Source organism: Python bivittatus, unplaced genomic scaffold, assembly GCF_059951505.1.
Source record: "Python bivittatus isolate LINGU-HERP-01145 unplaced genomic scaffold, Pbiv_v1 ctg000700_np1212, whole genome shotgun sequence".
Classification (NCBI taxonomy): domain Eukaryota; kingdom Metazoa; phylum Chordata; class Lepidosauria; order Squamata; family Pythonidae; genus Python; species Python bivittatus.
The window spans coordinates 10,102,333-10,119,476 of record NW_028277098.1 but is presented as its reverse complement, the minus strand read 5'-3'; the positions used below and the strand labels follow the sequence as shown (position 1 = coordinate 10,119,476).

Genomic DNA, 17,144 nt, shown 5'->3' with positions numbered 1-17,144 from the left:
CTTGTCAGATAAAATTTGTTTTACATCTGACATTTCTTCAATAACGTCTTTTGGACATAGTCTATCCATGGAAGCAGACATCATTACTAATATTGTTGATATTGTGGCTACTATTTTCTGATTCCAGTCTTCAAAAGTCTCCTTCAGTATTTTTATTGTTAGAATGTCCTGCACCATCTTGCACGCCTGTATATCTTTTTTCTTCCTAAAAACTTTAGTCCCATCTACTGTCCAATTTTTGAAATCATGAAATTCTATGTTTCTATGATTATTTATGTTATGTCTTATAAAAACCAGAACAGGATCTACTTCCCACAAGAAGCTGTTTGTTTTTTATAATTAATTCCAAAACCTTATTGCAAAAGTTTCAATATTCCAGTTTTATCTGGACCCTTAGTCTGTATAACTTTCTAAGATCAAAATCTTATTTTGCTTTTTGCTGTTTATTTCAGATGCTTTAAATAAAGAATTAAAGTTTTATTTCATTCAGGATTGAAGGCAAACTCACTTGGCATTTTCAAACTTGTCATTCCGAAGGTCTCTAATAGCTTAGAAGTAGTAAATGAGCAATTTCTGAAAGTGATTAAAAAGTGAGGTTTGCAAACTTAGTATCCTTTAAAAGTCTCCACCATGGTTGTAAGCAACATGGCTGATCCTGTTGTCTCCCAGCACTCAAACCCATGGAAAACTGTAGTCCTGCTATCTCCTCATGAGAAGCAGCCATCCAGAGCACATGTGGGCACACATCTCCCATCCTCTTCTTATCTGGACAGGATCCAAGAAACCAGTCTACTCACCAGTTCCTTGGTCTTTGCCATGGTTGTTAGCTCTGCTTTTGCAGAGATGTCTTCAATTCATCATACCTCCCCCAGAAGTCCGAAACAACTTGGACCCACATTTAGTCATTATGATAGCAGGCCCATTAAAATAGTTGGAAAGTTATCCTTGAGCACACACCTCAAACTCAGCTCCTTAATAAATCATAATTGGATGGTGTTCATGCTGCCAATCTATCTCAAGACAGCCTGACAAAAGTTTTTACTTGATATCCTCACTAACTATTACTCGTGGGAGGTTTGGGGAGACAGTAGGCCCAACAAAATGTCAGTATGTTCATTCAAAACTTAAAAGTGATTTTCATAGTCTTCTTTCTTCTCTCCTTTTCTCCCAATGTATCTTCATGTTAGAAATCCATTTTACTAATTAATGGTAGAAGTAACTATTTTTAAATTTATAGTAACTACACAGATGCACGCTCTGCCTTGAATTTCTACTATCATTTAGACCATATGTTTTATACAACAACGTTCATCTCTCAGTAGGAAGTTGTGGTCAGACAGCTGGAAGACACCAGGTTGGAGAAGACTGATCTCAATAGATACACCCAGAAATAATCAAAACAATACCTTGTATACTGACATCAAACTCCAGCTCATCCTCGCCAGCTATATTTGAGGCAACACAACTGTATCGGCCAGTGTCAGATATCTGAGTTGCCTTAATCTGAAGGATACGTCCACCACCTTGGATTGTTAGGTGATCATCTGATGTAATAGGCTGTGATGGAATTATCCAAAAGGATACATGAGCATTTCCTAAAATGTGCAAATAAAGTGTATATAGACATGCATAGTTTATGACCAATGAAGCCAAACCCAGCAATGCATTGTGTCCTGCCTGCTTTGGCAAAAAAATTGAAGCCCCCCCCCCGCCCCCCACCAAATCAAATGATTTGTATTCTTAAAAACACATACAAAACAACATGACATATGAAACGTCTTTTTCTGAACACTTGGATCCTTCGTCTGAGAGGTGTTTGACATATACATTTCCCTTTCCTTTACTGCACATCCATTTCCCTTTCCTTTATTGCAGTGCTGCAGAGAGAAGGGTACAGCTGACTGGTAAGCTGCATGTGGACCACAAATTGTGCAATATATACAGATTTAAGATTCTTTTTTCTCTACTGCTTCCATTCCACAGTTGAGAAGGTTGCTAAGTTATACATTTTTGCTGATTCCTAAGTTAAAAACCTTCAAGAAAGTAAAATTGAAAGGGAATTGTACTATACTTTCCTCTGCTTTGCCAACGGAACCAAGAATAATATCCTTATTAATGTACTTGTTAATTATAGGAATCCTAAAAATTACCAAAAGACAAGTTCTGAAAAACTTACGATATGTAGAGGACATGCTCTCTTGTTACTTTCTATAAAATATTGTCAGCCAAAAATACCAAATACCACATTCCACATACCAAAAGCTTCAAGGAGAGCAAAAATATGAAAAACACTGCAAGTATTGGAGTGCTAATAGGGAAATGCAAAGTGAAGAATTTCAGAATTGAAAAGAATTGCATTTCAGAACTGAAATCTAGAAAAGCAGTCCAAAACTACAAGTGACAAGGCAGAATGCTATGGACACATCCTTTAACATCCTGCAATTCTCAGGTTGTGTTGTGTGTTGCTGAATGAGAACAGGACTTCCTATAGCATTGGAACATCATGTTTTGGGAAAATCTGATGAAAGGAAGAAGAGACAATGCTGTAAAGAAGCTTACTGGTTTCTCTAAAAAAGGTTTGCTGTAAGGAATTAAGTTTATGACTGGCCTGTCCATCCTTGTACCATCTGATGCCAGCAGCAGGAATTGCATGAACTTCACATTCCAGGGTAAGACTGTTGTTCACTCTGATCTTCACCTCTTTAGGGGACAAGCCCACTCCTGACAAATCCCCTCTGCTTATCATAGGAGGGACTGCCAAAAAAAAAAAAAAAAAAAGCCACCAGACTGAAATGGTCATTTCTCATTTTGACACCCACAGTGATGTTAGAAAAAGGACATACTGTACGTGAGCAGCAGTACATCAGAAGTGAGTGGCCTGCTCTTTAGGCAAACATGCATCAGCGGTCACTTATTCACTTACACAGCTAACAGTTGCATTTGCTTGTTAGGCACGTGCAATGATTCACAGACTAGACCAGTGTTGTCCAAACTTGGCCACTTTAAGATGAGTGGACTTCAACTCCCCAACATGGCTGGCTGGGGAATTCTGGGAGTTGAAGTCCACTCATCTTAAAGTAGCCAAGTTTGCACAACACTAGACTAGACAGAACCATAAATAGGCCTGTATAGTCAATTCACATAAGCAAATTCTTCATTGGGAAACATAAACTGATGGATGAGGATACCAAAGTATTGGGCAACACTGGTATCATTTATTTCTAGGCCAATTTGCAACTCACACAAGTGGATGAGAATTGATAGATGATTAAAATTACATACAATTAACAAGAAATGTTCAGTAACTCTTTGTTTCTAAAAAAAAAAATATTATTAAACTACTAAAGTAAAGGAATAAACAAACCAAAGCAATACTAATGCGACGTTTCCTATGGTGCCATCATTATTTATGACAGGGACGGGGAATCTATAATCTTTATTACTCAGTGTTGCTAGACTCCCATCATCTCCAATCACTGCCAAAGCTGAGTAGGGCTGGTAGAAGTTGGAGCCCAGCAACCTCTAGCCTAAACCATATCACTGTTTCCACAAAAAGGAAATGAATCATGACACTGTCTCTAGGGGTAACCATCTCTAAAATCTGCACCAGCTGGAATGCTTGTCTAATGATATGAATGATGCCCTTTCACATTGCTAAAATATGGCCTAAGGGTGATTTGAGACAGCTTTAACAACTAATAATCATGCATTCAACAATACTTGATTTTTCTAATATCATTTTAAGTTGAAATGTTATCATTGTGTACCTGCATTTACTCAGTGCAGTTAATTAAACCCAGTTAATTAATTAATTGCAGTTAATATTGGAAAGAGAACTTGTAGTTCAGTGTTCTGCGAACATAAATTCTAAGATTGCATCTCTTGCATCTTCTGTTAAAGCATCAGGTGGCATATAAGTTTAATAAATTATCATCATCATCATCATCATCATCATCATCATCATCATCATCATCTTCTGTAAGAAGTCTTTGGCCTGAGATCTTGGAGTGTTCCTGCCATTCCAAGCAGGTATTATTGGGCCATTGTCCTGCCTACAGATCAGACAGAGTGGCTTTTCATGTGTGTCTTAATTTAATTCAGTTAGGAAGTCTGTGTTCCTTGTTTTACTATGGGAAGGGATTTATAACTTCAGGATAAAGAATAGCATGGCCAACAAGAATCCTTAACCCCCCCCCCCAAATCCCTAATGAATTATTGAGGAGAAATAAACAGTTTTTGCTTTCCTCAAATCTATAGCTACTACTACTTTCTTCAAATGTATAGAAGACTCTCATAGCATCTCCAATGAAACATCTAATTTGGCCTCACACTCCCTGATATAAATGCAACAAAACAAACAATGAAATGTATATACATACTGAAAAAATATGCAAGTAAGGTAGGAGATGTATATAAAGAGATGGTAGAGAATCAAACAATACATAATGAATTTGAGCAAGAAAGGATGCTTCAACACTTACTATAGACTTTCACCTCATAATGTTTTAACGTTTCCCCTGCTTCATTTGTAGCTATGCAAGTATATCTACCAGAGTTGCCCTCCTGTGCATTCAGAATTTGTAGCGTTCGACCACCTGTAAAAAAAAAAAAAGTCAAGTTACATTTTTCCCGGTTCTCTTTGTATATTTTCTTCTGAAATGAGCAGGAACTCTACGAAGTTAGGTATTATACTGAAAGAAGGAACTATTCTTATTTCAGAACATGTGAAAACTGACGTTTAGGAAAGAACACTAGGAAGAAGTAGAAATAAAATACTTTTCAACCAGTGCTGGATTCCAGCACCAGTGCTGGATTCCTATCATTCTAAGTATGCCAAGTGCTGAGAGAAATTGATAAGGGAGAGGCCCTGTCAAGTTCTGTATTCCTTGGTTCCTGCCTGTGATATGCAAGTGAATTCTATCCCTTCATACAGGAAGGTGAATTTTTCAAGCCATTGTTAATCTGGTTAGTAGTACAAGATAAAACCCAAGACTTGGTATATTGATAGGTTCAACAAGCAGGAGGCCAAAATATGCAAAATTATTCTGAGCAATTATAGTAATTATAATATATTTAGTCAGTGTCTACCCAGACATCTTCAGAAAATATACTAAAGCTTACTTATGAATGTAAAAAAAATAGTAGAGATAGTGTTTTAGTTTAAATCATGGAGGGAATAAAATAATTACCTGGCAAAATCCTGATGTTCTTGTTTGACTCTATGGGAGCTCCATCTTTCAGCCAAGTGACTATGGCAGGTGGATATGAATAAGCCTCACAAACCAAGGAGGTTGGGTTATTTAAGATAACCGTGGCTTCTTCTGCACCCCCATCATTATCTGCACCCACAATGGATGGAGACACTGAGCAAGTTCAGAAACAAAAAAAGACTATCATTTAAAAAATAATTCTGATAATTGTGAATATCATTTGCATTTTTAAAGGAACTACTTATGGGAAAATATGCAGCCATCTGATATACCTGCAACTTAATCCAAGGGCACAGATTGAGCAAATTAAGGGCCAAAATACATATGACATTTGTAGGCCTGGGCATAGAGATTGCACTTCATGTGGAAGCACAGCAGTTCAAACCACTGAAGCACTGAGATCACACCTGAACTAAAAAACTGAGTTGATGTACCTTGAAGCCTCCAAATGAGCTGACTCAGTTTGACCAGCCGAAAATAACTCTTTCCTTACTTTATTTATTTTTTATTATTATTTCTTATTTTTACATTTCTTATTGTTTCTTTACAAGTTCTCCTGAAATGGTGAACATATGGCTTTTTTTACAAGTTCATTAATGGAACAATGATTTTTTTTTTAAACAAGCTCCCTGATAGAATAGTGAACCTTCTACTCCAAATGACAGGGAAAATGGGGAAACTGTGGAGTTTTATTTCTTTTCTTTTTTTCACAAGTCCAGGGAGTTAAAGAAGTGGAGAATCCACCAATCAAGGAACAAGGGAAACACAATCAGACAGAACATTAAGTCATCACATCTGGAAGTGGATTTCTTAAACCTGTTTTATTTACAGCCTGTTTCATTTACACATGGGAGACTGAAGGGGGCTATGAAGAAATGCCCTATGCAGAGCCTTTGGTGAGTGGCATTTAGGTGCTTGGGTGAGGTTTTATAGGTACCTTCAACCTTCAGAGGCCCAAGGTGCCCATCTATCCCTTAAATACCAAAAATAATACAAAGATGGCCTATTTGGGAGTGAGACTTCTTTTCCTTTTTTAATGGTCCAATAGCTGCAAAGTTTAAGTAACCCATTTGTTCCTTAATTTTTGTGGATAGATAGGGAGAGAGAGAGAGAAAGAGATGATAGATAGATAGATAGATAGATAGATAGATAGATAGATAGATAGATAGATAGATAGACAGACAGACAGACAGACAGACAGACAGACAGACAGACAGACAGACGAAATGCTGTCTATCTACCGTATGTATATGAAGGTTCTTGGAGTTGTATGCAATCCCTAAGCCCTTGGTGACCTGGAGGCAACACTTTTGGCATTTGCCACATTGATATCAGTCATGCTACTTCCCTTCCCCAATGCCTTAGGACCAACCCTCCAAAGTTTTATCAACAGCTCTGCAAGCTGAGGTATAAAAGTATATACATTTACTGGTTTTTTAATCCAGACAGATCTATCTTCTTCCTGGGAACCCAAACACTTCCATTTATTACTCAATAAATCTTACCAAGTACATTAACACTGAAGCTTTTACTTTTGTCTCCAGCTGTATTGGAGGCAACACAGGTATATCTCCCTGTGTCAGCGACTTCAGCTTTTGTAATCTGAAGAAAGCGTCCACTAGACATTAACTGATGGCCATCATCCTCTAGAAGAGTTTGCCCATCTTTTAGCCAAGTGATTCCTGGAACAGGATTCCCTTTGGGGGGGAAATTGCAAAATTAATAATTGAATTTTGAATCTTGAATACAAGATGGCCCTTTTACATTTTTTTGTTTGGTAAGTCTTTAAAAGTAAAATGCAAAGTGATATCCTATCTCAGAGTAAACCAGAAGGCAATATATATATGAATGAATACAATACATTTGGTAATGTACATGTGTTGTGTGTATGCTATATATAAACATGCATAGTATATACATACTTACATACATATATAGAAGCTATTACCCATAAATTTACAAAGACAACTGAGGCTGAAGCCAAAATAAAATGCTTCACTCCATGCCCCTCCTCCACACTTGCACTTTCAAAAGTGCAGTAAACTTACATGCAGAAATAACCCAATTAAGACATCACAGGCAGGGTGGACAGGTTGCAAAGAGTATCAGGGGTGCTCCTTCCTCCTGCACCCTGCATCCTTCCTCTATGTCTATGACCTCTCAGTTGGGCTAATAGACATGAAGGCAGGATGCAGGATGAAATGGAGCAAAACAATAGTGGGCGAGCTTCATTCTCAACTAGTAGGTATAAAGCATCCATTAGTGACAGAACCAGCAATACACAGCTGACAGAACCCAGCTCTCTTTTCTGGTTTAAATTGATCATCTGAATGCTAAAATTATGAGTAATGGAAATGTCCAGCACTTTTCAATACAGCAATACCCATGTATATAAGGACCCTTTACAAGACCTGACAAATACTTGAGAAAACACTCATCCAGCATTATATGGGTAGATGAATCTGCAGAGCAAGATGTCCAGTCTCTTTTGCATCCCAAGTCAAAATGGCCATGGAGGACAGTACCCAGTGACTGGAGGGGAGGGGGCTTGCTCACAGCAGCCTAAAGTGGCCAATAGGAGCTGGGCAAATTCCAGACTGACTGAATCTTCAATCTCATTGCCTATGAAGCATCCTAAATTGCATTATAGCAAAACTGTGTCAGGAAAACAAGGAAAATAACACCTTAAAACTAGAAAAACTAAAGACACTTTTATGTTGCCTCCAGTATGAGATGAAGGCAATGTGACAAGGATCCAGATAACTAAAAATAGATCTTCCACAGCTAAAGGAATGTAAAGATGAGCTGTATGTGAGAACTAGTGCTAAATCATGGTTACTGTTAATTGGGATTATACAAATATGAAAACCTATATGCTCAAACAATTGCTCATTTATTATGATATTACTACCATCATATAAAGAAAAATATAATTGAGGCAACTAGGAGTATCAACCTGTCAATTTGGGGGTGAGGTCTGCACTCAAGAACTACATGTCAAAACCCAGGACGATGACCATAGTGGAAAGAGGAACCGGTGAATGGATTGGCTCCTTGGAATTCTTCTCCAGAGCAAGGAGAGGACCAGGATCACCCACAAGTGCTCCATACAGTGTCTCCCCATGAGGAGACCATAAGACAGCAGTCTCCAGTGGGTTTTAGAGCTCTGGGAGCCAAGAGAAAGTCATCTTGCCTAAGCCATGATTCAGCGCCTTCAGAAGGACACTGGGTTCAGATACTTCCTTTCTTAAACACTTTAGGAAATTGCTTGTTAATGGCTTTTTGGATGTTAAGAACCTTCAGAAGGGCAAGTTTCATTACACTGGGTGAGTTTCCTTCTATCCTTGACAAAAGAAGTTTCATGCAAGTTTAAGGCCTTTAATTTTTTAAAATATATATATTTTTGAATAAACAGCAAAAGGGTGGCTAGAACATTGATTTTGGAAAGTTATAAACAGATTGAGGGGCCGGATGGACTTGAACTAAGTTTGTGGAATTAATTACAAGAATACTTCCTATGGATTGTTTAAAATTTTACACACACACACACACACACATACATATTGAACACACACACACACATATTGAAACTACCTGTAAAAAACCTTCCCATGGGAAACTGTTCTTGATTAGGAAAAAAAACATGATAAGGGGACTTTGAAGTTTGACTAGAGGGAACCAGAGGCAAATAAAGATTATAATTAAAGGAGAAGAGACCCATTAATACAGAATGGAGCAATACTATTTGACTGTGGAAGAATTCAAGGATATTTGGGGAAAATGCACTCCGAAATTACTCTTCAGAATGTCTGCTATTATAAAAATGGATTCAAAAGAAGTTATGGAAAAGGAACAGATTTTACTGGATAAAACAGAGATTGAGGCTGATTTGAATGTTGATCAGAAAATGGATTTGAAGGTATCAGGCTACAGGAATGATGTGGAAAATGATGTTACACTGGATTTACAAATGAAACTGACTGATATTTTATAACTAGAGGGGACATACAAATAAGAAATCAGAGGAGGGGCGGAGCTGGCGTCGCGGCGGTACGGTGTGCGATCTTGAGCTCCCAAGATCGCAGCTGATATCTCCGGTGCTGGATGGTCCCGAAGGACCCAAGCCGTCCCGTAGAGATGGCGACTATATAGGGCACGTCCTGTAGATCCCAGGGACACCACAAAGTCCCTGGTTGATCCAGGAGAAGTCCCTAAAACCAGCGAAGAAGCGGCAGCCATCAAGACTGCAAAAACCGGGACAGCTCCAAAACGGAAGAAGAAAGACAAAGTGTGTCAACTGGGTGAGATGGACTTTTACTATTTAACTTTTCTTAGAGAACACCCTAAGTAATTTAAAGAGAATTTTTAAAAGTGAAGAAAAGTGGGACTAAGCAGCGAGATCGAGCCTCTTAAAAAAAAAAATCTTTAGTTTTTCAATTTTCCCTTTTTATTGGACTTGAATTTGGCAAAGTGTGTGTGTTTTTTTGTTTTGTTTTTGTTTTTAATTCAACTGGACTGGCTTTTCTTTTCGATATTTAACAATTTTTTATTTCAAGCTTCTTCTTAGGGATTAAGATTTCTTTTAGTGCCTTAAGAAACATATTTTTCTTTCTTTTTTCTTTTTTTTTTCTTTCTCTTCGGCTTTGGGAAATAGGGAAAGCGGAGTGAAGAGAAAGTTAATGAAAGAAAGTAGCACTGCCATCTAGAGGCTTGGATATATTGTTTTTTTTACTGTGACTTGTTTTATCCATATTCAAGGACTTGGAGCTTTCTAAAAAGATAGTGGGATGTGCATGATAAACTGTTTATACAGGTGCCATCCAAACAACTATAAATAAGAAAGCGGAGTTGAAAGTGGATTTTGAAAATGTTTAAGGTGGAAAGCTTGATTTAGTCACAAGAGCCTTGGATATTTAGTGGCAGTAGCTTACTTCTTGCTAGAAGTTTGAGGGTTTTTTTTCTACCCTCCCTTTAGCTGGATTTTTAAAGAGACTTAGCTTTTTTTTTCTTTCCTTTCCTTTTTATTTTTTTATTTGTATATTACTGGATTAAGGTAGACAAGTGCCTGAAGATTTTTTCCCCTTTCCCTTCTTTTCCTGTTTCCTGTTTCCTTTTTCCCTTTTTATTGTTTTTTATTTTCATCTTTTGGAGTAGTAGCTGTGGTTTTTGCCTTTTTTCTTTCCCCCTTTTCTCTTTCCTGCAGTTTCAAGCACCAAGATGAGCAGGAAAATAGTACCCCCAACTTCATCAACATCAGTAGTTTCCTCCTCACCACCTGGGAGACAACGCTCAATCCAGACAATGATACAATATGAAAAAGAGAAGAAAGTGACATTGCAGGCAATTATGCAAGAAATCCAGAAGATTGGAAAGAAGACGGAGAATATTGAGCATAGAATTGAAAAGACATATGAAAGTATACAACAGATGATGATAAAATATGAGGAGAGATTCAAGAAAATCGAAGATGAAGACATACAAAGAGATAAGAAAATTGGAGATATTGATACCCGATTGAGTGAAGTCGAAAAAGGCAGGAGTGAACTACTAGGATGGGAAATTGATAAATCAGAATAGTATTTGAGATTTCAAAATATAGAGGAAGAAAAAGGTGAAAATCTTGCGGAAACAATGACAGAAATATTGGCAGAAGCATTGGAGATAACTAAAGAGAAGATGATGGACGGGATGGATGAAATTTTTCGTGTTTACACAAGATATGCAATGAGAAATAAACTACCAAGAGAAGTACATATAAGATTTACCAAAAAAACTATTAAGGCACAGATACTTCAGGTGGCAAGAGAGAAACAGGTAGTGCAACTACACACAATCCAACATTTCAACCATTCCCATTTGACATGAACAGAGGAATTCATGAAAAAGTGTTCATGCAACTTTTTCCTTTATTAGAGCAGAATGCAAAGCATCAAAATGGTCATAGTAAAGAATCTCCAGTACTTGGAGTCTATGAGCCTAAAGATATATTTTGCCAAAGTAACATTTTTGTTATGTTTTCCAGCTGCTAAACAGCACAAAATCAACCACCCCAATTTCTCTTTGATATTTTCTTTGGCTCTAAAAAAGCCTAGGTATATAAAAGCAATTCTGCTCAAAATGCAGCATTAGGAACATCTTGTGTCCTTCCAAAAATAGCCCTGGAAAATATGGACTAAAATGCCTTGAAGGGACAAAAACTCTTATATGTACAGAATTTTGGTCCATAAAGCAACTGGGCTATCACCTTGCCTTGAAGAACATTATGTGCAGGTAGAACATATGTTCTCTCTTTGAAAAAAGAAAAGAACAATTGCTTTAGCACTTTGTGCACTTCTTTGTGGCATAAACTAGTTGCACCATCCAGGAAGCAGTGTTTAAAGAGAAAAGAAAAGAAAGAAATATTGAGAGATGCAGGTTTAACTGCTTAATATCATGGCCATCAATCTGCCTCTGTGTTGCAACCAAAGCAACTCTAACCAAGAATCACCAGAATCATTGGCTTACCTGTCACTTCACATGTCAGCATAATGCTATGTCCTTCTTTCACTTTTACATCTTCCAGTTTATTTTCTCCTACAATGCCTGGAGGAACTTTTATATTGTCAGAACAAAGAAAGAAAGAAAGGAATTGTGTAAGAATACAGAAGTACAAGATTATATTTTCATATGCAGTAAGTCATCAAAAGACATGTTATTCCATTGTCCGGAGCCATGTCTTCAAAATGTATTAGTATGCATGTTGTGTTGTGGTGGACGTATGAGAAATATCATGGCTTTGACAAAAGTATGTGAAATCTGGAGCACATTTATTTAAAATATTGAGGCTGAAGATACAACTTTTTCAGATAGTTTCAGATGAAAGGAAAGGAGAATTATCACTCATAATTTACATATGCTTTCTCCTATTGTCTTGGTTCCTAGAATGGATAATGTTGCTTTCTTTTGAAAAAGTCACAAAATACAATTTTCTAGATATATCCTGACAGATGATATTAGATTCAATGGAATTATGATATTGTCAATTAGATTATCTAGTAAGATTGTGTGGAGCACTAGGTTTATTTAAAGAAGAGTTATTAAAATTTGAAGAATTTGCAAGAAGGAAGGAAAAAATACAACTAAGTTCTCCTGTTTTGGATATCATCATTTTTCCAAGGCACTATAAACCCTTCTGCTTTACATTGGAACTTGTTGTCATTCAGTCATTGTGTCTGACTCTTTGTGACCCCATGAACCATATTGCGCCAGGCCTTCCTGTCCTTCACTGCCTCCCGGAGTTTGCTCAATTTCATGTTCATTGCTTCGGTGATGCTATCTAACCATCTCATCCTCGGCCGTCCCCTTCTCCTTTTGCCTTCAATCTTTCCCAGCATCAGGGTCTTTTCCAAAGAATCCTCTCTTTGCATTAGGTGGCCAAAGTACTTCAGCATCAATCCTTCCAATGAGCAGTCACAGTTGATTTTCTTTAGGATTGACTGGTTTGACCTCCTACCAGTCCAAGGGACTCTTAAGAATCTTCTCCAGCACCACAGTTCAAAGGCATCAATTCTTCAGTGCTCAGCTTTCTTTATGGTCCAGCTCTCACAGCCATACATTGCTACTGGAAAAGCCATGGCTTTGATTATGCGGATCTTTGTCGGCATTACATTGGAACTACTGCCAGCTATATTGTCCAGTTCAGAAAGCCACCCATTGGCTACACTATTTTTTCAATCCTCTCTTCAATTTCTAAACACAGGGACTATACAGTAAACTAGGAAGAAAAATCTGATCTTTGGCTTTTTAAATAGTTTTGACACACTCACCTAACACTGAAAGTTCAAAGCTTTTCCTGTCTTCTCCTGCTACATTAGTCACCACACAGATATAATGACCAGCATCTTCCACTTTCACCTGCATTAGACGTAACATCCTGCCACCTAAAGAGAAAAGCCATAAATCTGCATATTATAACAAAACCTAACTCTCAATTTTGAATTGTTAATATAGAACCAGAACAAAACGTAAGTTGAAAATAACTGGCAGCCTATTGAAATCTCAGTGATCTGTGGAATATAGAGTTGACTGAGTGACAGAGATCATTTCGCTTAGACAAACCCACTTCACTCCTTGTATATGCCTGAAAAAAAACTAGTACTGGTTCAGTGGTTCAGTGGTTCAGTGGTTCAGTGGTTGACTGTGACACACTTCCATCATCTGGAAAGTGACTGGAGTATGTAAATAATTTATATGGACTTGGTGGAAACAAGACATGGAGACGTGTAGAGAATGGTGTTGTTCTAAATTAGATTAAATCAGGTTTCTTTTCTTTTTATCTCCTGTCTTTAGTTTCTTTGGCTCATTTCACTACATTTCACTGATTTGGGAGTTTTTTGGAGGGGGGTGTTTTTGCTTGCTTTTGCTTTGTATAATATTCCTTACCCTAAAGAGAATACATAATAGGTACATATGTATTAAGGGGAAATTCCTTTTATACTAGGCTTTCAAATTCCTTTTATTTTTTGAGACTTTGACTCTGTACTTGATAGAAATCAATCCATGAAAGCATCCAGAACTCTGTCTGAATCTACATTATTAAATGGAGTTGTGCTTTGAGAGCAAGGCAGTTGTGTTCAAGTTGTCATCACCTCCTTAACAGAAGGCATGGGGCCAGCCTTCTTAAAGGAAAAGTAGTGCAATCAGCCCTCACAAAACATCTTCCATTGGACCCAGATCTTAACAATCTTAGGCCAATAACAAATATTTCCTTCCTGAGCAGGCTGCCCAAATGTGTTGTACCAGACTGATTTTCTGGTTTGGGACCATTTCTGCATTTAGACCTATTTCCCTCCGAGTTCTGGCACTGGAACATCTTTGGTAATTCATATAATGATTTGTAGCTGCTTGCCTTTGATTTCTTAGTCACTTCTTTTTAGGGAGGAAGAGTATATATTAACAATGTGTAAGTTTATTATCTTTATGCTCTGAGATCAAACAGATAATAATAATCTGGAAAGTGTCTGGGGTAAGTAGACAGTAGAGAGGCTGTTGGCACATAATTCCTCAAACCATATGGATCTCACCTTCTTTGGAGCGGTTATATTCCACATGCTTGATGAGGTTGATATATTTGGGGTGTACTTCTACCCCAGTGATAGAAGTACAGATTTATTTCTAGCTTTACCCACTTCGGAAGAGGAAATTCCATGTTCTGGTAACTTCTAAAACTTAACATTAACGGCATATTGCACTGGTTCAGTCTCATCTTCATTGTTTTCCAGCTCCATCATGCAGTTTGGAGTATGGTATTAGTATATTTTTACTCTTGTGTTTTAATCAAAACAATGGTCTTCTAGAGAAACTTTTATTATAAAGCATTTAAGAAAAATCAGTCAATATTTATACATTCCAGGTATGAAATGTGTTGCTTTTTAAAGCAAAACTCCAGAACCTATGATGATCAACCTATGCATTTTAGTAAAAAGGTAAAGGCTATCTTCAGTCAGGCTTGACTCCTGGTGACCATAAGGATATGTCAATGCAGATTTCTGGACCACAGTACTGTAGTGACTGGCTATTCTGCTTTTTTTTTTCTTCAATCTCCCCAATCTAAGCTTCAACCTTGGTGGTCTTTTATCCAAATATTAACCAAGCTTAATCCTACTTAGCATTTTTCCAAAATCAGCCAATGTCATTTAGGTGTTGTCCATGTACTGGTATGAGTTATGTCACTAAAAAGTCAATGAAATTTGCAGTAAGGCACCAGGATGGGCCCAATATCCAAAATGTATTTCTTTCAGCCTCTCAGTAACTTGGAGAAAAATGGTATGGAGATCCGACTGTGAAATAATCATTTACCCAGTGGTAACCAAGTTAGTCTATGATCTAGGATTTAAACAGTTCTCAGTATCATGTTCTAATGCTCTCTACAAAGAAAGTAATTATCTGCAGAGAGAAAATAAGGTAATCAGGAATGTAAAATGCATAATATTACTTAAGAGAGTACTCTACTACTCTTATTACTTAAGAGAGTAATAGTATGCATGCAGAGTAATTACCTGCTTTAACTAACTGTATCTGAAACAGAAATTGTAGAGTCCAGAAAAAGCCTTGCTATGTACATTATATAAACTGGCATCTATCTATCTATCTATCTATCTATCTATCTATCTATCTATCTATCTATCTATCTATCAAATTTATATAGCCACCCATCTCACGAATGTGACCGTTGCATAAAATAAAACAAACAATAAAAACACATCTTAAATAACTGTTAAGAAATACGAGAGACATACAAATAAATAAGACCACAGGAGAGTGTGAAAAAACTCATACATAATAAAGCCATCTTGCATTAGGTTTGGATATGTTTATAATGATGCGAGCTTGACTTGCACATATGAGTTCCTAAATATTTCATCTTGAGGTTGTTGGATAAACCATGTTAGGTCTGACAGAGCCTTTCCATGTGCTCATTTTATCTTAGGCATACTATAGAATATGTCCTCTGTTTAATCTTAAAAATAACTTCTTTTCACTTTAATAGGCTCTCTCTTACCAGATAGGATTCTTGCAGAGTTACTTAAAGAGACCAGCTGTCCATACTTCAACCATGTTACTGATGGATGGGGAATTCCTGAAGATTCACAAATCAGTGTGACGGGGCTTTTCTCCACAACACTTACATTTTCTGGCTGAACCAGATTACCCACAATTCTTGGGGGGACTACCAAAAAAGAGTAGCAAAACAGATTAGACATAATTCAGTAATGAAGGAAGGATAGCTACATTCATATAAAAGAATTTAGAAACAAATATATATAATATTGAGGTTCTTTCTTCTATTAAAACATTCTCCCTTCCTCTTCACCACTGAAAAAATAGTTCTAATTTCTTTTTCAGTGGTGATGGGGACTCCGGCAGATAGGAGTTAGAATTCAGTGAACTAAACTCCCTCTAAACTCTTGCTTTATAGGTTTCTATAGTTCTCCTAAATGAGAAGGTTATTCTTCAGTGCTACAAAAAATAGGCATGTAAACATCAAGTGTATTTTTGCTGTTGAAAGAGTACAGATAACCACTTCCCTCTAACTAGGATTAGATTTTACATCCCTAAGTCAAGCTGAAGAAGTTACTAGTTAGAACCCTAACAGAAGGGGGGTAAATCCTAACTGTTGTTTATTTGATTTGTCACTTGAAAATAAATACACTTTCTATCTCTGGTGCCACAAGAAGTAAAATTATTTGATTAATGTGTTTATTGTGATTCCACACACAGTTGTTTACTCTGATGAGAATTAAGACCTACGTGCAGAATTGTAGCCCTTGTCTCAGTAAAAACGTAATATTAATTTTATCAGCTCTTTCAATCATTCTCATAAAGCAAGAAGCAAAATAAATTGTAATATGGACATTTGTTTGCTTCGTTTGTTCTGAACTACCTTGGAATGGCTGGCATAGGTAACACAGTATTAGCATAAACTCTTCCAAATGTTACTGAATTACTTCTTAGGTTGATTCAGTGCTTTTGTTTTTGTTTTTAAGCAACAAAATGATCCAACCACTTTTTCTCAGGAGCTGAAAGCACTATATGAAAGTTTACGTTCACACTTTTGCAAAACCTTGTATCTTTGCTACGTTTTGGATAAGATCAGAGGCTTTCTGAATTAGATTAAGACCTTTCTCTTGAAATGTATCAAGAAAATGGTGTGACAAAAGGAGATATCCAACGAAAGGAAAAAGTAAAATTCTGTTGGGAAAATAGTAAAAGTACTTTGTCTTACATTTTGCTTTAGTTATTATATATTACTTACAATGTTTTATTTGTTTGCTTGTTTGTTTATTATTTATATATCACATTTATATAGCCACCCGTCTCACACAAAGTGACTCTAGGATGTTGTACTTTTTCCCTCTGCTTCCCCCAAAGCATATATATTACTATATATTAATT

General features: G+C 36.9%; 1 protein-coding gene across 12 annotated transcripts in view; it reads right to left on the bottom strand.

Annotated features, from left to right (window-relative positions):
- Positions 1–17,144, bottom strand: part of HMCN1 (hemicentin 1) — a 329,972-nt gene that overhangs the window by 82,408 nt on the left and 230,420 nt on the right. For all 12 annotated transcript variants that reach the window (XR_015798470.1, XM_088153961.1, XM_088153962.1 and 9 more), the window contains 8 exons: positions 15,751–15,918; positions 13,016–13,129; positions 11,715–11,801; positions 6,716–6,907; positions 5,190–5,363; positions 4,482–4,595; positions 2,609–2,754; positions 1,407–1,557 (listed from right to left, as the gene is read on the bottom strand). Coding sequence is in view for 11 of the 12 variants with exons in the window: in XM_088153961.1 (XP_088010087.1) it covers positions 1,407–1,557; positions 2,609–2,754; positions 4,482–4,595; positions 5,190–5,363; positions 6,716–6,907; positions 11,715–11,801; positions 13,016–13,129; positions 15,751–15,918 (1,146 nt within the window). In the remaining variant the exon portion in view is untranslated. The remainder of the gene's footprint in view (positions 1–1,406; positions 1,558–2,608; positions 2,755–4,481; positions 4,596–5,189; positions 5,364–6,715; positions 6,908–11,714; positions 11,802–13,015; positions 13,130–15,750; positions 15,919–17,144) is intronic.